The 20,965-nt window shown below is 57.5% G+C and overlaps 1 protein-coding gene across 2 annotated transcripts in view; it reads right to left on the bottom strand.

Moving 5' to 3' along the window:
• Window positions 1-1,571: 1,571 nt before the first annotated feature.
• The window catches only part of ASS1 (argininosuccinate synthase 1), a 29,526-nt gene continuing 10,132 nt past the window's right edge, over window positions 1,572-20,965 (bottom strand). For both annotated transcript variants that reach the window (XM_056352828.1, XM_056352827.1), the window contains exons 7-15: window positions 19,881-19,951; window positions 19,472-19,502; window positions 15,590-15,680; window positions 13,679-13,763; window positions 12,458-12,522; window positions 8,249-8,380; window positions 4,029-4,185; window positions 2,375-2,440; window positions 1,572-1,856 (exon numbers count right to left, since the gene is read on the bottom strand). In XM_056352828.1, the coding sequence (XP_056208803.1) occupies window positions 1,802-1,856; window positions 2,375-2,440; window positions 4,029-4,185; window positions 8,249-8,380; window positions 12,458-12,522; window positions 13,679-13,763; window positions 15,590-15,680; window positions 19,472-19,502; window positions 19,881-19,951 (753 nt within the window). In that variant the 3' untranslated portion in view covers window positions 1,572-1,801. The remainder of the gene's footprint in view (window positions 1,857-2,374; window positions 2,441-4,028; window positions 4,186-8,248; window positions 8,381-12,457; window positions 12,523-13,678; window positions 13,764-15,589; window positions 15,681-19,471; window positions 19,503-19,880; window positions 19,952-20,965) is intronic.

The raw sequence follows: 20,965 nt of genomic DNA, 5'->3' as shown, positions 1-20,965 counted from the left end.
TCCAACGCTTCTTAAGCATTGCGGCACAAGAAGCTTCTGCTGTGACACATTTTATTTGGTTTCCACACACACAAGACAGCAGCTTCTCATTGCACCAAGTTCTTTCCAACTCCCCTTTGCCACGGAGAGCCCTGCACGGCCAAGCCCCGCCACTGCCGAAGATGGACAGGGGAGCAACGCTCGGAGCTCAGGGGGCCGCCCGCTGCAGCACAGCATCCTTCCCCAGCACGCGGGAGGGCAGCAGCTCTGCTCCCATCTTGCTTTTTGGATGATCCCCCCAGGAGATGGCTCCTGATGATGTTTCAAGCCCTTTCCCCCACCTGGGAGGGGGCGGCTGTGGGAGGAACAGGGCTCAATGCCAGGCACGCATGCCGAACAGCACCCCACCGCTGACCACCACCACTGCTGCCGGGCTGGGGGATGCTGCTCGTGTGGGACCCCCACCTGACGCTGCACTTCCAGCACAGGCTTGCTGCTGAAAGCAATGGGATGTAGGGAACGGGGTGGCCTTGTGCAGCATCCCCCCGCCTCACACCCCATGGGGGTCAGACAGGCCCCACCAGCCCAGAAAACCATTTCTCTCCCCTCGCCTGACAGCCCTCCACTGCTTTCTCCTCCCAAGATGGTCGCTGCCAGTAATAGCAGGGAAAGTCACATCCAAGCTGGGAAAATAACATGTTATTTTCCTAGCTGTGATGTCAGAGCTTGTCACACTCGCCGACTCAGCAGCAGGGCAGGCAGGGCATGCCTGGCTGTCCCCAAATGGCCACCCGGCCCAGCTGTCCACCCGGGGACTGCAAAAACCTCCCCTTTTTTGGTGGCAGCTCTGCTTTTGCTCCTCAAACACACTGGAAAGCAGCACATCCCTGCCGCTGGGATGCGGCTGCCCGGTGCCCTGCAGCCGTGCCAGGCACTGCGGGGTGCAGCACGGTGGGTGCATCGCTTCCAGCCCTGGAGAGCACCGCTGCCCCCAGCCTGGGGACACGCACCATGGGGACACCCCAAACCAGATCCTTCCCCATCCTCAGTGTTACAGAGCAGCAGCGCATCCTGAGCGTTTGCATGGGTCAGGAAGTGTTTTCTTTCTTCCCTCCTGCTTCCACGGCAGTTTTGGAGCAGGTCTCCCTTGCCAAGCCATCCCTGCATCCCAGCCCAGCGCTGCAGCCTCAGCCCTGAGGGACAGAGGGACCCGCAACCTGCCCAGACATGATGGGAGAGAGACCCACTGCCCAGCCCGGAGGGAGCGTTCCTCTCCTCCTTGCCTCCCGCAACACCACTGGAGGATATTTCCCATTTTTTCCTTTTCAGCAATCCCCATGCCTGCTCTTAAAACACACTAAAATAAAGACAAAAGAGATCAAATCCTCTTAACCCATCCCCGCCACTCAGCTAACCCCTCCGGTCCGGCACTGCGTGGGTGATGTCCCCCACTCCCCACCTTCACAAGAAGGTACCAACAAACCCCCCCACGTCCTTCAGAGACACTTAATCCATTACAAATTTCACAAAGCCTGGCTCGGGGAAGCGCTGGGCCAGAAGAGCAAACAAACAAGGCAGGAATAAAGCCCGACTCTCAATGAGCAGACCCAGCGCGTGGCTGGGTTTTTATTTCTTTCCCCACTTCTCCTCTGGCCAACCACCTTTTTTTTAATGATTGCATTTCACTTGCCACCCCATAACAAAGCCATCACCTCCACCGTGACTCTGGGAGACAAGTTACAATTACAAATTACCACCACAATTAGTGCTAGTTCTTAGAGAAATTAGAAAGGGGAGCGGGAGGCTCGCATGCGATTGATTGCTATTCATCCTGCTTTACGGTGACCTTGCTCTGGAGACGATGATATTCCTTCAGCCTAGAAACCAGATTAAAAAAAAATTAATTGTAAATTAACAGTAATAACACACTTTTCCTTTCAATTAATTTAAGCAGAATGAGGGGGCGTGAAGAGCAGGCGTTTGTTAAGGCCTGTACAATTTAATTATATTTTTTTTTCCACGAGATAATGTAATTAATTTATCTTAGAGGGGTGGGGGGACATGGCGGATCGAGAAGAACAAAGCAGTTAACAGGCAACGGAAAAATTAAGAGCCCATTATGTAAATGAGGCGTGTTTTACAGCCCTGGAGCTGGGGGGCGGGGGAGTATGGTGGGGTCTGAGAAATAAGTAAAAGAATGAGACCGGCTGTGCTGGGGAAGGCTGTAATTAGTCAGGGCTGGAGCTGGGGGGGCTGACTGCACCCCAGCATCAGTGGGGGCTTGGGGGGAGGCCCAGCTGCAGCCCCAGAGCCCGAGCTGGGATGGGGAAGAGCCCTGGAGGTGCTGGGGGCTTTGCTCTCCACTTGGGGAGGGTCTCATCTCGGCCCCACAAACCTCAGTGAGTTGATGTTGATGAAGCCGGTGGCGTCGGCGGGCTCGTAGTCCCCTTGCACGTTCATGCTGTGGAGAGAAAGGCACCGTCACTGGGACCGGGGGTCCCAGAGGGGCTGGGGGCTGCCTCTTGGGAAGGGAGAGGACACAGGCGACCCTGGAGCCGGCCGCTCCCCCCGGTCAGTGCCCACAACTGCCCCCTCATCTATTGCTGGTGGGTGTGGGGGGCTCGGGACAGGGTCCCTGCCAGCCCCCAGGGAAGCCACATCGCCTCAGGAGCAGTGGAGCTGCAAGGCCACCCTGATGGTGGTCCCTGGGCTCCCCCAGGCCCTGCTAGAGACATAGCCCCGAATCTCCCTCCGTGGTCCCACATGTGCAGCATCACCCTTCCTTCCTGTGCTCCTGCACCGAGCAGGGATGCTCGCCCTGTCTCAGAGGCACCCCCTGGGTATGGCTGTCCCACGCCAGGCTGGGACAGCTTGCCCTGGGCAGGGAGCAGAGCTCTGGGCAGGGAACACTGCCTGGGCAGGGGACATTGCTCCGGGCAGGGCCCTGGTGCTGGAGGACACCCCAGCATCACTGGGGTTTGTGGTGGTGGCAGCCAGTGCCTCAGTGCAGCACCAAGCGCATCCCCCTCCCCAAAGGCAGCAGCCACCCACCAAATCCCAACTCCAATAGTTTTCTACATCCCCAAACCACACAGCTCATTTCCCAGAAACCGCAAACCTTAACGGAGGAAGTGGAGGGAAATAAAGAAAAAAAAAAAAAAAAGAAGAAGAAAGAGTTTACAACAATTTTACCTCCCCTGACGGGCTACAGAAAAACCTCTGTGCTTTTATTTTTGCTCATTCGAGTGGTTCTGACCTGCTCTATAATTACGTTACTTTCTACCTACTGTGCAGAGGCATTTCCACACAGCTCTGCCTCTCACAGCTTTCTCCTGGGTTCCTGTGACGCCGTCACTCAAAGGCTTTCAAACCAGCGATGTAGAAATCAAAAAGAAAAGGAAAATGGTTGGAGACGCAGGGAGAATAAGTGCCCCTGCTTTTCTCTCCTTCTCTCTTTTTCCTCTGTCCCACCCCCCTCCATCCTCTTTTTTTTTTTCTTCCTTCTTGTGTTGTTTTTTTTTTTTTTTAAATACTTTATTCATTTAATCTCTCCAAGTGAGAGTGCAAAGCATAATGAAGGGTTGGGACGGATTATTAGGAGCTGTTGATTTTAAGGGGGAGGGAAGGGGGGGAAAAAAGCCAGAGAAGAGAAAGAGAGAAGATAATTTGACATTTACTCCGACTGATCTAAACTCATTCGGGTGTATTTATGGCTTATAAAGTGTTTAGAGAGATTGGAAGGGGTTGAGGGAGGGCTGGGGGGAAGCGGGCGAGCGAGCGAGCAAACAACGTGAAGAAAAGGGAAAAGCCAGAGGGAAAAAAATAATATTGATTTGAAAACACGGCTTGTGCTTTGACTGGGCGCTTGGCTGGGATGATGGCATCACCAGTGTCACCAGATGGGACAGGATGAGGTGGGATGGAGCGGGATGGGAGGGGATGGCGTGGGACAGAGTGGGATGCAACAAGATGGGGTGGGATGCCACAAATGGGGTGGGATGCTCACTGCCAGCACCCCACCCCACCCTGGCCCCCCGAACCCCACTCACCTCACCAGCTCCTCGTTGTACAGCGACTGCGGGGACTCCCTGCCCAGGATGTAGACCTGACCCTTGAAGACAGAGAGGCGCACGGTGCCCGCCACCGCCTCCTGCGAGCGCGCGATGCAGTGCCGGAGGAACTCGCACTCGGGGCTGTGCCAGAAGCCTGTGGGTGGGAGGCAGGGGCAGCAGGGGCACGGGGGAGCCCGGGGTGCCCATGCAGGGCGGTCCCCCAGGCTAAGCCCTCCAAGGCAGACCCTGGGCAGTTTTCAAGGGAAGGAATGCAGTCACGGGATGGGGAGAGGGAAATGAGGTGCTGGGACAGCCAGCTTCAGCTCTGAGGGGTGGAGACCTCACGTGTGTCTCTTCCCCTTGGTGGCCCGTGGGTTCCCACCCGGGAGAGGAGGCTGGAACCGGCTGGTGGAGAAGAGGCAGTGGGGCCATTCTCCTTCCAGCTCCACCAGGAGGGGATGAGCATGGAAATTAAAAGCTTCGTTCAATAAGTACAAAACTGCCACTCAACAAACCCCATCTCAGGAGGGTCAAGTGGAGACAGACAGATGGACACAGAACTGGGGAGGATCAGCTCCCAGCTCCCAGCCCCCTGCGAAAGGCACAAATCCTCCCCTGGGATGGGCAGGGATCAGCCCTGAATGGCCAACCCCAACCGTGGGCTCTGCTCGGGGGGACGCAGCCCCCACAGCAACCCTTTGTCCCTGGGCAGCCCTGGCAAGGGTACCTCACGCAGGAATGGGGGTCCCAGCAGTGCAGCCCCCCAGCCCATCCCGGCAGGATGCAGAGCAGAGCGCTGCTCCCAGGTAACACAGCCCAGGGCAGATGTCTCAGCAGCCCTGGGTGGGCTCCCCTGCCTGGCCCTTCCCAGGGGAGCGGGGCTCAGCTTTCCCCTGCCACCACTTGTTGGGAAGTCCAGCTTGTTCCCCCTGTAATCCCAGAGCAAGAGGCTGGCAGGACACTGGGAACCATTGCCAGCACCCAAGGAAAGCTCTTTCTAACCATGATATGGCAAGTGCCTCCTCCTCCTGAGGCAGCCCCCTGGCACAGCAGCCCCAGGCACCTCGAGACCCCCAGGAGCCCAGACAGCAAGAGCTGGGCTGAAGCCCAGGCTGGGTGTTGGGGTGATGTGTGGCCACACCACAGCCCCCCAAAACACAGCCTGTGGGAACAGTCGCCGGCATCGCCATCCAACAAGGCCACCACGGGCGCACAGAGGGGCCCTAGCCCTGCCTGCTGCCTCCATGCCCCCTCCTGTCCCTAAGCGGGGTAATTAGCAGGGGAGCCCTTGGAGACCTGGAATAAAGCCTGGGAGATGGAGAGGGAGATAGAGGTGGAGAGAGAAAGAGCCCATTCACCACCCTCCGGTCATCCCCAGGTTTTATCTCTCCCATCGCCCTCCCGCTCCCGGTCGCACACCGGTGCCCTCTCACCTTTCCCTTCCCAGCTGGGCTCCGGGGCCAAAGCCATTAAAGAAACAAACAATTTCTTTTGTTCTTTGGCCTCGCCAGCCCCTAGAGCAGGGCCGGATCCTGCAGCCCTGTCCCCGGGATCCGTGTAGCCCTGCTCTGAGGCACAGCATCAAAGCCCTGCAACCCCTCACCATTAAACCACCTCTCTAACCCTGATCCCCTCGGCCACCCCACCACAGCAGGTGGTTGGGGGTGGGGTGGGGGTTGGGGACCCCTTCCCCACAATCAGCACCTCCATGCAGGCAGGGACCCCGGCTCCAGGCAAATACACCCCTCTTTTTGGTAATCACCCTTCAGGTACAGCTCTTCAAACATCAGGATTGATGTAGGGCTGTTGCATCCCCATAAAAAATAAACCTGAGACACATTAAAATAATAACCAGCTACTTACATCCTAGCTCTGACAGCTCCAGGTGCAAGGAAGCATCCCCCCCCTCCTTGCCCCCCACCACAGACACATTCCCCACTGGAAGCGATCCCCCTTAATGACCTTCCTGCCTGGTAACCACCATCCTGCCCTAATCACAGCCTGGGCAGGGGGACAATGGCATTTCTGCACCTGGCCCTACCTGCTTGGACGGGAACTGGCTTCAAAGCCACCCCTCCACAATGGGATCAATGGGGGTGAGGGAAGATAAACACTAATTCTCCTAAAATCAGGGTCTAGTTGCAATAATGAGGTGTTAAAGGAAGGTGAGCTTGAAAGCCTGGCCTCTGGCATGGGGACCCACGGGTGTTGTTTGCACCCCAGTGGGGTTGTTCCTCAGATTCTGGCTTAGCTGCTAGGGAAGTCTAGGACCATGCTGAAAATCCCCAGGGATTCAGCATCTGGAGCCAGGGAAACAGCAGCCTTCACCTGGCAGAGGTGGGAAGGGAGAAGCAAAATCATGATTCCCCAAGTGGCTCTTCAATCTGGTGGCTTTGCAAGCAAGTGGTTAGAAATAAACAAACAGGTTTATGCTTAAACTAAAAAAAAACCCCACAACAAACCGACAAACCCCAACTTCAAATAAAGGCAGCCCAGGACAAAGTCTAATAAAAATAGCCAGCAGCAGGAGCAGCAGCAGAGAGTGAATTAAGGCGAGGGCTGTGATTCAAGGGGAAGGTAACAAGAGACTTCTGCAGCCCCAGGAGCCTCGCGCTGCCTAAACCGTGGTTTAAGCAGCAAAGGGGCCTGGGCATTAAATGCCAGTTGCTGAGGAAGATGCAGGAGGGAATGTCCATGGAGGAGAAGGTGCCAAAGACGAGCACAGGCATCAGAAACTGCAGGGGAGAAGACAGCCTGACCCAGTCCAGCTGGATCTGCTGCTGCCCAAAGCCCGAGCTCCTGGAGTCGGGTTATTTCCAGGGGAGCTTCTCCTGGAAGATCCCACGGGAATTATCACAGCCTTTGCAGTTGGAGAGAAATGCCTGAAAAGTGACAGGAGGAGGAACCAAGAGGCTGAGAAATCAGGACGTGAAAAATAAGAGTGTTGTTTGGCCGAGGGGCAGCAAATGTCTCCGGTGTGGGGTGTCCAGGGATGTCAGCTCTGGAGTGGGCAGGGGACGGGGGAAGAGCCGGGGCATGGGGACACCCCGCTGTGCTGGGAGCCCTGCAGCAGCCCCCCCGGTGTGGGCAGCAGGGTTTGAGCTCACCTACGGCATTTCAGGCTAACCCTGCTTCCTTCAGCTTAGCACCAGCGGCCGAGTCGGGGTTGACCCACAGAGCAGATCCCAGGACAGGGCTGCTGTCCCCTCGGTGCCATTCCAGGTCCCCCCGGGTCCGGCAGCCTCCTGGCCCAGCAGGTTGTCCCCTGTGGCAGCTCCCCCCCCCTCAGCAGTGCAGGGGGACTGAGCTGAGACCCCTCAAACAGCCCCCGCAGGTGCTGAGCAGACCTGAGCTGGAGCTGCTGGGTGCACCACGGGAGGAAGGGCAAGGGGCCCCATTTCTGTCCCTAACTGTGCCTGCCAGCCAGCACCCCCTTGTCCCTTACGACTGCCAGCCCACCACAGTGCTGAACTCCCCCAGGCCCGGCTGTGCCGGGAGCAGCTGGAAGCCCCTCCGGCAGCCCCCGGCAAAGCCACAACGCGCAGTGCCCCTGTGTGGGCTGCTCACCGCATAGCACGGCCAGGACCCTCCGTCCTGCAGCCCTCAGACCCCAGCCACAGCACCTTGAGGACCCCCTGTGCTGCACACCCCTGCGCTTCTCTCTGCCAGGGCATGGGAGAGGTCTCTGGCTTCAAATCCCACCGTGGGGATGGCTGTGCCGGGAGCCTGGGTGCTCCAGGGCCCCAAATCCTGGTGGGATCCCCTCCCCATGGGGCGAGGGCAGGTGGAGAGATGGAGGGGGCTGGAGGGGAGAGCTGGGGAAAGGTGATGTGGGGGGACAATGGGACGGTGAATTACAGCCTGTGAGACATCCCAATGTGTCGGATGGGACAAAGTGGTGGCACCAGGCTGGGAGAGATGTTGGGAGCATCCCCCACCAGCAAGCCCTCACGGAAGGCAGCATCGCCTCCCAAAGGCAGGTGTGGAGCCCCCCCCCTCGGCATGAAAGCAGGCAGGGTGTGGGGCTAAGCTCAGCCCCCAGCACAAGCAAACCCATCCTTTCCCCCTTGAGTCGCTTCAAAATCCACACTGGAATTTTACAGCCCTGAGTGCATGAACCAGCGGGACCTGCAGCCTCCGGTAGCAACAAGGGAGGAGGAGGAGGAAGGCTGCGAGGATGCTGTGGTGGCAGGGCCAGGCCGAAGGACCGTACGTACCGTTGTACACCAGCTCGGAGAATTTCAAGGCAAGCCCCTGCTTGATTTTCCGTACTTCCCGGTCCATGGTGAAGGCCTCGATATCTAAATGCGCATGGTATAGGATCGTTCCCGCTGGGGTCTCATAGATACCTAGCCATTTTTCCAGGCAGGGGGAAAAGCAGAAAAAGAGAGAGAAACGAATGAGACCAAAACTGTCAGCAAATGACAAAAAATAATGACTTGGCTGACAGAAGGAGCTGTGGTCGAGCGCATTCAGTCCCAGCTCGCTGTAAAATGCATCTGTCATTATGTTCATGCTGGGGCCGAGACAGTCCACTCCGCACCTTGTGGAGAAAATTTCTAGATTCCCCTCTTTGAAGAGGCACTCTGACGAGGCTAAATGACAGGGTTTGGGAACCGATCCCCCCGCCGATCCGTGCCCAACGGTCTGCAGCTGAAAACCTGTAATTAAAGGAACGACGCGGGGCACAGGCGCGGGGAGCGGAGGCCTGAAATACCCTCCTCTCCCCTCAGCTGCGAGGAACAGCCCCGCGCGGCCGCTGTGAAGCAATGAGGCTACCTGGGGGCTGGGAGGGCAACCTCATTTGGGGCTGGCGGGGCCCCCCCCAGTCCCTTCCCACCTGCCCCCCCATTGCACAAGGCCTGGGGATGGAGGGATGCTTATTATTTTGGCGATGGTGGCTGATGCTGTGGGTGAGCTGCTGCCTTTGTTACAGCCACTCGGGGCTTATTTTCTGCATAACGTGTTTACTTGGTGGTTAAATATGAGTGCAGTGCTCTGCTCCAGGTTGGATGTGTGTAGATAGGTGGGGGGGCGGAAACGTTGAGCTAGTCCGGCAATGAACATGGGGTGGGCATGGCTGTAACCTGCCCATGGCCAGGGCTGCTCCACCAGCACGTTCCTGTCCCCTGCCTGTCCACGGGGATGGTCCCCTCCCAGTGCCAGGCACCTGTGCTATGGCATGGCCATGGGAAGGGCAAAGGGCACCCACCCGCTGGGTTTTGCTGGCATGCAAAGAAACCCCATGGGAAAGCATCCCCACCGAAAAGGGATGTGTCCCCAGCCCCGAGATGGGGTGAGGGGAGCCCACGGGGCTGTCATGGAGGCTCAAACGCACACCAGGTTCTGCCCACTCAGTGCCCTGGAGAGTGGCATAGGCTCAAGCATGTCCTGGGGTGGCCACAGTCCCACAGACATGGCAGGAGCCCTGCCTACTGTGGCAGCCCAAGCTCCTTCCACCAGCCCTCATCCCTACCAGGGTCCATGACCTCAGCACCCTACAGGCAGGGGACAGGATGCAGCTGTCCCAGAGGAGAGCCACCCCCTCCTCTGAGGCCACCCCAGCGATGCGTGCTGTTGCAGCCCGGTCCTGGGGGACAGCTCAGCACCCATCCTCACGGGGCTGCGGGAGGAGACAACCAAGTTAACACCAAAAACCAGCCGTCGTGGCACACGGGCACAGAGGGCTGCTCTGTGCCCCTCCAGCCACGACCATGAAGCTGAGCCCACCACTAACACCATTAATATTCCCTCTCTTTCCCCTTAGGAGGTGTTAAAGCCAATTTTGGTTGACCAAAGGTTTGAGTTTGTGTCGTTTGTGAGGTCTTGACGCTCACCTCCTGCCTGTTTGCCTGCACCCCTACCTGATGCTAGAGAACTGGGGACTGGAACATGACAGCCAGGGTGGAGGGAGCTGACAGCCGCACTCCCAGCCTCGCTGCCGAGGAGGCAAGAGACACCTTCAAAGTGACACTTGCAGTGTCTCCAAGTGTCTATTTTCACCTCCCCGTGTTTACAGGAAAAAGACAGAGGTGTCAGCACTGCAGCCTGGTGAAGCTTCAATCACCCCGTAATTACTGCTGGGGAAGGGGGGGACCGGGGCCGGGGGGGCACATGGAGGGGGGGCAGCCAAGGAGACAGCTGCCACTGCTTAAAATTTTCTAATTTGTAACCTCGGCTGTCAGTTCACCTCCATCCGAGCAATTTTGCTGTGCTGAGTGCAGGCTGTCACTCCCGACGTCATCCCTGGGATGGGATGCAGTGGCTTCCTGAGGGGAAGAGGAGGGTGATGTTGCCCATGGGAAGATGCTGCCCAAATTTCGACCACTGGTCCAGGGTTGAGGCCCAGCGTGCCCGGTACGGGTTCATCACAGGGAAGGGGTTTTCCGCTTTCCTCCTCCATCTGCTCCATGCACGGAGGGGAGGAAAAGGGAAAAGGAAGGAGAGAGCCAAGGGGAGGAAAAGCCCCAGCCAAAGGCAGCGCTCAGCTCTTTTGGCAGTGGCCATCCCCTCCTTCCTGCTTCCTCCCCACTGATTTCATTTACTTCACTTAATTAGCCCCCCTTCAGAGTTAAAAAGATAATTTGATAATGAGGATGTGAAAAGGCAGGAGAGGCAGGGCCACGCTCCCGCTTGCAGCCAAGAGCCCCCAGCTGAGCCATGGCCCCCCCAGCCGGCTGCAGAGCCGCTCCCTGGCACCCCATAATTAGCCACCCTCCTCCCACTAAAACAAATATGGCAAAATTGAATTAATAGGGCTTAAAAGGCTGGCGCGGGCACGCTCAGCTCACCCCTCGCCCATTAGGCCTTAACGAAGTTCAATTAGGAGCTTAGTAAAAATCAATGCAAATGAATTTTTCTCTTCGACTCCCCGGGTCTGGGAGGTGAGGGAGGTGAGGCACCTGGCAGGAGCCTTCGCTGGCACCGCCGTGGCCCCGGAGGGCTCTTGCTGTGCTGTGACTGCCCGTGCCTCAGTGTCCCTGCAGCGCGGGGGTCCCTGTGCCGCCCCAAGGAAGCGTCAGAACCCGGAGCCAGTGGGGCCACCGCATCCACTGGGATTTAAGGGACCATCTCCTCCCACCTGCAAGCCCAGGTCCCATCTCCTGCCCCTTTGACCCAAACCCCGTTGGGGGTCCAAGATGCTCCCTGAACTGCCCTGCACCCCAAAACCCCCAGGGGGAGGTGGGTACCGGCAGCACCCTCCTGCTCTGGCCTCCTCCCATCCCAGCTCTCCATCTCTCCCATAGAAGCAGATTCCTGGGAGGTTTCAGTTAATCCCAAAGAGCAAAACCAGGGGCAGGATCCTGCTCAAAGCAAGGAGGAAAACCTGCCACCAAGGTCTTGTCCCGGAGGTGCGTGCACCCCCACTGTCCCCAGAACACCCAGTCCTCCTGCGTCTGCGGTGCACAAACACGGCAGCGATCGCTTGGCAATGTCATGCAGGAGACAGACATGACAGTTAAATGGGGTTTAGAGAAATTATTAAATGCTGGAAGGGTCACTAGAGCGTGTCAGTGGCTCTTAAAAAAATAAAATAGGTTTTGACAAATTACTCAGCATCTTGCATGCAAATGCGCAGGCTGGTGTGTGCAGTTTGGCGTTTTTTTCCTTCCTTCTTTTGGTTTTAATTTGATTATTCAAACTAGGATCAAATGATTTGGGGTTTTGTTTTGTTTTTGCCTTTTGTGGCTGACACTCTTGCAAAGGGGCTGGTGCCCTGCGGTGGGGTGGGGGACCACAGGCTGAGTCTAACCGAAATATTTGCTGATGCCCTGCACAGAGGGCAAGTTTAAAGAAAGGGGGCATCTAATCATGTGTTAGTGAGGTTTAAAACAAAAGCGTGGGGGCAAGGAGGTGGGAAATGATGATAAGCCACCTCATTACTTAGTTCTGCACGGGGCAGCTCGCTGCCTCCAGAGATTTCCAATGAAGCTCATCCTAATGGATGATCAATACTAAGAGTCGCAGCCTCAAAAACACATAGATAAATCAAAGAATTGGCTTAAAAAAAACCTCAGTGATTTGCGTTTGCCTCCTGCGCTTTGTACCTGTACTATAGAGCCTTGCACCCTCCAGGACCTCCCATTAGCATCTTCCCACATAAGCCCACAGCTCGGTGTTTTTACCACTGCAGACAGGTCTCACCCGGGACGTGGGGTCTCTGGTGGCACAGGGACCCCAGGGCTGGTGTGAACAGTGGCAGTGGCAGTAAGCAGGCAGCTGCCTTCATTAGAGAGCAGTGAGAAGTCCCTGTCACAGGGAAATCTCGGTCAAAAGCTGATGGGGAGGGAGCAACTGAGGGCTGCTGGTGTGACCTGAGCCAGAGCACCCCAGTGATGCTCAGCACCTGACATGTCCCGCCAGGGTTTTCCCTTTTTTTGCTGTTATTAGGACAGGGACGGCACCACTGGTGGGTGACTGCTCACCTCTGGACTTCATCCCAACGAAGCGGTTCTCCACTATGTCGATGCGCCCCACTCCGTGCTTGCCCCTGCCAAAGAGAAGGAAAGTTGCAGCCTCCCCAGCCCCACAGTGGGACATGTGGGGGACAAACCCCAAATGACAGTGTGGCCAGCCCCTGAGTAGCACTGGTGACCATTGGTAGCGACCCATGGTGGGTTCTTGCCATGGTGTGTGACAAGGAGGTGGATTTTCTCTCCTTTTCCCCTCCTTTTTGCTGTGCCAGCAGCCTCTCCATCCTCCCTCGCTGCTGGGTCTGGCAGGACCACAAGGACCCATGGTACCTGGGCCACTGGAAAACAAACTGGGCAAGGAGACAGGACATGCTGCAGCTGTATTCCCAATGACCAAAGTAACTTTAAAACCACTTAATTAATATTTAAAAAGCAAACTACATGGAAAAGTTCATTCCCATTCAGCGCCAGGGGGATACAGGCAGAGGCACAAAGGAGGGTGGCCAGGGACTGCGTGGCACTTGGTGTAAGGTGGGAGGAGTGGGTCCCCTCGTGGGTGCTGCTGTATTTTTGGGCAAGCCCTTGGTGATGGCTCTGCCCCAGCGGCAGCAGAAGCGGGAATGGGCTGGCACAGGGCAGAAAACCCTGAAGGAGCTGCTGCTGTGCAGGCAGGGGGAGGACGGGGCGATGGACCGGGCCAGCACATCTCTACGCCCCCAGAAATCCAAGTCTCTGTCCAAAAGGGACACTGAGCCCCCTCGGGCAGGCAGGGTGAGGCGATGACCCCAGGATGCAGGAGCTGGGGGTCTGGGGCTGGACGGGGACCAGGGGCAAAGGATGCCCCACAGACTGGGGGTGCCCCAGGGGCTGAGCCCCCCACTGCAGGCAGGGCAGCCCCTGCCCAGCTGTGCAGCTGGGGCACGTGGTAAATGCAGAGGGTGGTAGTAAGTCTTTTTAGCCCTCCTGATGCACATGGAGCAAAACCCTAAATACCCCTGTGCTCCTGGCCTGGGTGCCCAACTCCACTCGCTGGCACAAATGGCTCAACTGGGACCTAACTGGAACCCAGCTGGGACCATCCCAACCTCGTGCTGCTGACCACCGTCCCCGGCCTCATCGGGACATGCCTGCTGTGAGCATCCCGCATCCATCCCGCCCTGGGGACCTGGGGATGCTACCCCCATCCCCGCTGCCAGCTGGCGGGCAGGTGGCAGGGGACAGCGTGGCACTCACGCGATCTCATTCAGGTACACGAAGAGCTCCAGGGCCGAGCAACGAGTGGCTCCATCCCCCGTGTTGGTGACCTTCACAGGGACACCTGCGGAGGCAGGGAGGCAGGATGGGCAGGATCAGCCAGTGTCAGGATCCCCCCAGAACATCACCCCGCGGGCGTTAAATAGATGTGACAGATATGAACTCTAAATAACTTCTTAAAAAGGCATATCCAAGCTGGTGCGGGGGGGGAGGCGAGGGGAGGGGGACCCACCTCGAGAGAGAAGTGAAATAAATAAATAAAAAAGGCCATAAAAACGTCCCCCCCCTTCTTTTCCCCTCTCCTCTCCCTCTCTCTTTTTAGGGCCTGTGAAATTGCAACCAGGCCCTTAACTAATTGAATTTCACGCTCGGCAATTGTCTTACAGCACAGCACCTTCTGTCCCACCAGCCCCTGGCCGGGGGGGCTGACAAATGTGTGTGTCCCCCCCTCCCCTGCTAGCATGGGGGGCGTCTGGGGGGGGACCCCCACACCAGGGCACGACTGCTCACACACGCACGCACACGCACCCCGCGGCGGGGTGCTCCCCACCATGAATTAATTATTGCACTTTTTTTTTTTTTTTTTTTTTTAGCCCCCTCTTTTTTGCTTAAAATTTTTTTAAGGGCGCTGGGCAGGAGCAAGGCGGGGGGATGCTGAATAGAAAGAGGCATTTTTCTTTAGCGGTGTGAAATGAGCAATAAATGTATTAGGAAGCTGACAAGGGGGCTGCGGGGCCCACAAAGAAAAGCGGTGCGGAGTTGGAGGCTAATCCCCCCTCCATCTGCCCTCCTCATTACCATTTAACGCACTATCAGTTGCCAATCAGCCTCAATGCCTCCCTTTCTAGTCTTTATTATGGAGGCGCCCGCTAGAGCCCTGGCTAGTGATGGGGGCTGTCAGCTCCCCCCCACTAAACCCCCTATTTTTCCAGGGGTTTATAAACTCAGTTGTAAATTGCTATTAAATGTAACTCGCGGCAATAATGAACCTTAAGCTGCTTCTCGGCGCGGGTCCCCCCACTCCGCGCCCTCCCCTCGCCCCGGCTCTTTCTATTCGCATCCTCCGCCGGGGTATTGGCCGGGGTCGGCTCGGCGGAGAGCCGACGTTGTCGGTGCCGTTGTTAGTGAAAGCTGCTTAGCCTTTAAAATAGTTAATAATTAGATTAAAACTTCAAATAAATTAACTAGGGGCTGAATGGGCTGCTGGGAGGGGGGCTGCTCCTTGCAGGGGGATCATTATAATGGCGCAGGGATGCTGGCAGCGGGGGGGGTGGTGGGGAGGCAGGGGGTGCCCCCTCTGAGCGGGGGCTCCCCCCAGCCTGGGCTGGGCTTGCCACTGCTGCCAGCAGGGGTGGTGGCACAGTGATGCCCATGACTGGTGGAGGTGGGAGATGATGCCCTGTGCCCCCTCTCGGGGTGACAGCTCTGGGGCTGGGCCCTGTCCTGTGCCCCCAGGGATGGAACGGGGTGCCCTTGTCTCCTTTGGGCAACGCTGATAGTGCCACCGGCCAAATCCTGCTGGAGCATCTCTCCAGCTGTGACAGTGGCCAGGGCCACCTGTATGTCCCCATGGCCACCCACCTGTATGCCACCCTGCTTGAGAGAGACCTGTTCCCACTCTGCCTCAATGGTTGGCATGGGAGCTCAGACCCCTCTCCACTCTCAGGGGGTCCCAGCCAGCCCCCTGAGAAGTACCCAGACCCTCTGCGCACCTTGAAGAGCCCCAGCGTGCTGCAAGCACCATCCCACGCCCTGATGCCACGAGTTGGGGTTCGCCCCACCTGCCCCCACCCTGGGGATGCTCCCAGCAGCCCTCGGTCCTGTCTGGGGAGCAGGGTTCAGCTTCGGGGGGCAGAGAGATGTGGGGGGGGGCTGCCCGGAGGCGCTTACCCCGCTCAAACTCCATCTCCAGCACGTCCGGGGTGTTGGGAGAGGTGGCGGGATCACAGGTCTTCGTGTAGAGCCCAGGGGGGGCCTGATTCTGCAGGGTGGGGAGAGAGAAGAGAGTCAGTGGCATTGGCAAGGCCAATGCTGCCAGCAGCCCCGACCCCAGCGTGCATCCCCCATCCCTGGTGAGCATCCCCCATCCCCGGTGCACAGCCCCCATCCCCGGTGTGCACCCCCCCATCCCCAAGGCACCGGGGCTGGCACCGCACAGCACCGGTGCTTACCGGGGCCCTAGGAACAAAGGGGTTGGAAGAATCAGTCAATTTTTCCCCTCAACTTGATCTCATCTTTTCCTCCGACGCCCCCACAGCTGGAGGCGGGATGGCTGTGGAGAAGCAAGTCAGGCAGGGAAAAGCTGGACGATGGCAGCGAGAGGCAGGGCGGGCACCCGCACGTCCCCACGGCACAGCCGGGCTTATTCGGCGCTGACCGAAAAAACTAATGAGGAGGCCTGACCCCAGCAGGTGCTCCAGGCGCACCGGCTCTTTCATGGTGTCCCCGGGGTTAATACACACGGGGGAAAATAGAGGAACAAAGCAAAAACCCATTTCAGAGCACATCAACCTTTATGTATATTTTTTTTTCCTAGATTTATAGGAAAGAGGCATCTTATCTCCGTTGGAGCCAGGCCACTGGAGGCTTGGGTGCTGACAAAGAATTGCTGCAATTGAAGTGCATGCCAGAAAAGGGGGGGAAATATAATAAAAAAGCTTTCCGTCCCGGAGAGCAAATGCTTTGCAATTTCACATGCCCCCTCGACACTTGATGCACGACGCGACTGCACACGCTGACCCCAGACCACTTCCAGACTGGCGTTTGAAAACTCCTGTCTCTGGAAGGATGCCTCCACCCAGCCGCAGCTCAGGGAGGGGAAACTGAGGCACGGAGCACCCAGGGCATGTGCAACGTGGGGGAAAGGCAGGCAGGGCTGAGCAAACGAACCACTGAGCAGGGCTGGGGCAAAGCTGGGCTTGGCCAGCATCAGGGGGGGATGCTGCCAAGGACCCTCCTCCAGATGAGGAGTCCCAGTCACCTAAAGCCCCCTGTGCCAGCAGCTCGGGTGGAGTTTCTCCAAACTCGGCTGCTCCTACAAATGTTTTAAATGGTGGTAAACTGGTATTTCCACACCAAACCTGGCTGGTGAGAGCTGGAGCTCTGGGCATCCCTGGGCGGCAAAGCCCTGCCTGCACCCACCCACCGCCCTGCTCGTGCTCCCTCTCCTGTTAAAGCACAACTCTTCTCCTGCTTACTTTTCCTCCCTTCTCCTTTCCAGTGTGGGAAAAAAGGACAAATTAGAAAGCAAGTTAGAAAACGAACAAACAAAAAAGACCGAAAGCAATTGCTTTAAAAAAATGTTAAGCTTCTTAAAGGGAAAATTAATTTCTCTGCAGAAGAAGCTTTCATTTCAAATTTTTAAAGATGCGCAATGATCTTTTTTAGTGAGAACTTCCAATGATCTTTTTTAGTCAGAACTTCCTCTTTTTTTTTTTTCCCCTCCAATAAATAGCAACACCCGATCACTGTCAGTGCCTGAGGGTGGCCTGCCCGGCTGCCAGCATCCCTGCCACCCTCTCCACACCAGGGCTCCCCCCTTGTCTCACCCCAAACCGTGGGGCCACAGCCGAATCCCAGGAATACAGACATAAGTACCCCAGCACACGCTCCAGCAAAACTACCTCAGGTTCCCATTTTTTCTCATTTTTGCCCCTTTCCCTTGTTTTAAACAAGAGGTGCTGGCAGGCGTGCCTGCCCCTTTCCCCCCGTGCGCACACATGCACAAATTACACGGGCTGCGGATTTCAATTTTACATCGTCTGGCCTTTCCTAGCCCTGATCACACTTATTAACTAGACGAACCTGCAAGAGATGATGAAAAACTTTGAGTTCAAAAGGAAAGATGTGGGGGGGCGGGAGGGGAAAAATACTGGAAAGTATTAAAAACTCTTTACTAAACATTGGAAGTCAAAGTCAGGTAGTTTCCAATTTTCCGAGCCAACTATGAAAACCCCTATTAAATAAAATAACTAAATAGAAATAAAAGTGACATTTGGCTTGCATTCCATCATTACGGTGCGAGTCTGTCCTCTTTTTATTCTCTCTCCTAAAAGCACAGTTCAAATGACAAATAGTTTGTTGCAGTGTATCAATGCCTTCTATTTATCCCTCCCCGCAGGGGGGCTAGTCCTGCAATGTCATCTTTAAAGGGGAGAGAGGGAAAAAAAAAGGGGAGGAAAAAAAAAAGGGAAAAAAAAAAAAAAGGAAGAGTGTGTGGAAAGGGAGAGAGGGAGGGGGAAAGAAAGAAGCAAGAAAAACGGGGCAAGAAGAGAAGAAATTGGAAGCAAATGGTCCATGAAGTAAACCATGATGCAGAGCTATCGATGCCGCAAATGGTTTATTCATCCGGCTGATATTGTTGTGCCCGGGACTGAATGAACTCTTTCAGAGTGCCATATGAAGTTAAAGCAAGTAAATTTCTATCTTTCTCCGCATTAGCTGCCTCATTGCCCTTCAATCGGGCCTCACAGAGGCAGAAAATAGCTCAACCATCTGCTTTCAAATCCCTGCGTTTGGCAGGTCCCGGGGGTTTGGGGAGGGGAGCCCGCCATGCCTGGCACCCCGGATCCTGCCGTGGCCACCCTGGTGCCCAGCACTGCTTTCAGCGCCGGGAAAAGGGACGGTGGTGACACCACACTGTGGGAAGCCACCTCCCGGCGCTGGCAGAGGGAGAGGTGCCAGAGCAGAGGATGCTCGGGGATGGGGTCAGGGCACTGCTTGGCCCCATTCTCCGAGCTGGCTTTGGGAAGGAAGCGGGCTTGGCAGAGCCTCAGGACCAGGGGTCTTCCCCAGGAGGAGAGGCACTGGGCGCGGCAGGGTGGGTCAGGATGGGTGCACCGGGAAGGGTCAGCCCCTCGCTAGCTCCAGTTCGAGGCATGAAAACCCATCCCTGTGCCAACTGCTCTTCTGGAGGAGAAGACCCCCTGAGGGCCTGGCTTTGCAAAGCCCAACCTGCAGACAGCCCTCCTGGGGACTCCGATGGGGGAGCGGGACCTCCTCTCCACCTTCCTCTTCCTCACGCCCCTGCCCGAGGCACGCGCCAGCCCAGCCGCGGTGAGCCGGCTGCGGGCGCTGAGCTCCAGCCCGCTCCTCTCCCTCTCCGCCTGCCTCCCCCTCCTCTCCCCGGATTGTCTAATTAGCGCTGATGGATAGTTTAAGTAGCCGCCGTCGTGACCCGCTGGAGCATGAACAGTGCAGGCAGGGGCCAGCGGGCACCGGACCACGAGCGCTATCGAGGGCAAGCAGGGCCGGCCCCACACCTCCCCGAGCGAGGTGCCACGTCCAGCAGTAGCACGTGGCCACAGCACCCACCACACTGGGCTCCTGACCCCATCAGCAGGGAGCCGAGGGTCCCGTGGGTGCACTCAGGGTCTCCAAACAAGGGGAGGTTTTACCCCGTTTCCCCCCCCCGAGAGTGGGAATGGGAAAGCGAGGAGGGTTGGCCGAGCTGCAGGCATGGCCAGGAGACCCGAGCTGCAGGGGCCAGCCCAGACCCCTGCCACCCACCACCAGCCCCCGCTCTCCCACCCGCGCCTCATCGTCTAATTGCTCCTTTATTGAAGCTCCATGACATTGGCCCCTCCAGTGTCACCCTGAAACGGTCCCTTCCCCTATTCACGCTGGCAGCAATTAACGTGCCAGGAGAGGCGGAGGAGCCGGGGCCTGCCCGACACACACGGCCCGCCGTGAAATTTCCAATTAGGCTGCAAATACACGAGACGGCCTCAGCCCTGTGGCTGCCATGCTGGCCGGGTGGCTGTGATTGATTACCTTGGGGTTCTCCAGGATCCCGGCTTCGTAGCTACAGCAGGCAGGGAAGGAGAGAGAAGTCACTGCAGCACCTGCAACCCCAAAACCCACCAGGACAACCCACCGCCCTCCACCCCCCAAGGATGGGCGTAAATGCACGTTATGGATCGCCAGGGGCTTTTAGCAGCAGCCCTGCAAGGAACGCCAGGCTTAGGAGAGTCCAGGAGGCGAGTGCTGCCATGTGTGACGTGGGTGACTGGGCAGAAAGGGAGGCTGGAGGTTTTGGGGTCACCTTTGGCCAGTGCATGGTACGGCAGCCTGGGACTCTGGAGGCGAGAAGGGCTGTCCTGGCCACGCAGAATGGGGGGATAGGGGCCCCAGGCGCTGGGTCCTCCCCCCACAGGAGCTCCCCCCCTGCCCAGCCTCTCACCTGATGTGCATGAGGTTTTCATCCATGCTCCAGGGTGTCTGAGGCGTCACGGGTACCGGGATCCCATGTTTCTGCCGAGAGAAGGGGAACGAGGGTGAGCCAGCCTGCAGGGAGAGCCAGCCTCCGCCAGCACCGGCTTCTGCCGGGATCAGCCCCAAAAGCACAAAGGCACAACCCCCGGCCACCGGCAATGCAGCATGGAGCAAGGTGCACATCGGTGTCCCTGACCCTGGGCAACACCAGCTCCCACCGCAAGGGCCACCTCGATGAGGACATCAAGGACACGGTGTGGCTGGGAGAATGACCGCCCCAGCTGAGAAGGAGCCCCAGAGCACCCACCAACCCAAGCGATGGAGACCACCAGCACGGACATTGTGTGCTTTTTCTAGGTCCAGGTCCAGGATGGTGCATTCCCCAAGCTGGGCTCCTCAGCAGGGGGAGGTGACACAGAAGTCCCCAAAGCCACAGGATGCTCTGCAGCCTAGACAGGACTGATGCTCTGCCATCGGGGGACAGCACACGGGTCCCCACAGCCTCGTGCAAACGCGTGGTGATGCAGGCACCCAGCACACAGGTGCCAGGCGTTCCCCCCAGCCCAGCACCCCGAGCGCGCCATGACCGGGGACACACGGCCCCATGCCGGCTGCCTCCCCAGCACAGCGCACAGCACCAAGCCCAGCTCCCTAACAAGGTCATCGGCGTGCTCAATTATCCGCTGACATTTCAATGGGGGAAATTGCCTGTGAAGATGAGGTGAATACGGGGGGGAATTAGCGGGAGAGGCGACGCTGGGTGAGCTAAGAACTGGAGCCAGCAGGGACGTCACCCACCCTGCCAGCATGCTGAGCCACGATGTCCCAGCTGCGGGATGGCCACGGTGAGCCAGGAGTGGAGGTGGTGGTGGCAGCTCTGGGTTCCTGCTGTGCCTTGGCATGTCCGTACAGCTCGTAGGTCAACAGGCAGCTCTGGCATTTCAGTGTCACCACGGCAGGGACATCAGCCAAGGGCTCAGACAGGAACTGAGGGGCAGGGCCTGAGCAGAGGTTCCTTGTTTGCAGGGAAGGAAATGCTTGTAGTTGTAAAAT

The sequence above is a fragment of the Falco biarmicus genome, chromosome 9 (assembly GCF_023638135.1).
Source record: "Falco biarmicus isolate bFalBia1 chromosome 9, bFalBia1.pri, whole genome shotgun sequence".
Classification (NCBI taxonomy): domain Eukaryota; kingdom Metazoa; phylum Chordata; class Aves; order Falconiformes; family Falconidae; genus Falco; species Falco biarmicus.
The sequence above is the reverse complement of the archived record's forward strand: the minus strand, read 5'-3'. Positions and strand labels throughout refer to the sequence as shown.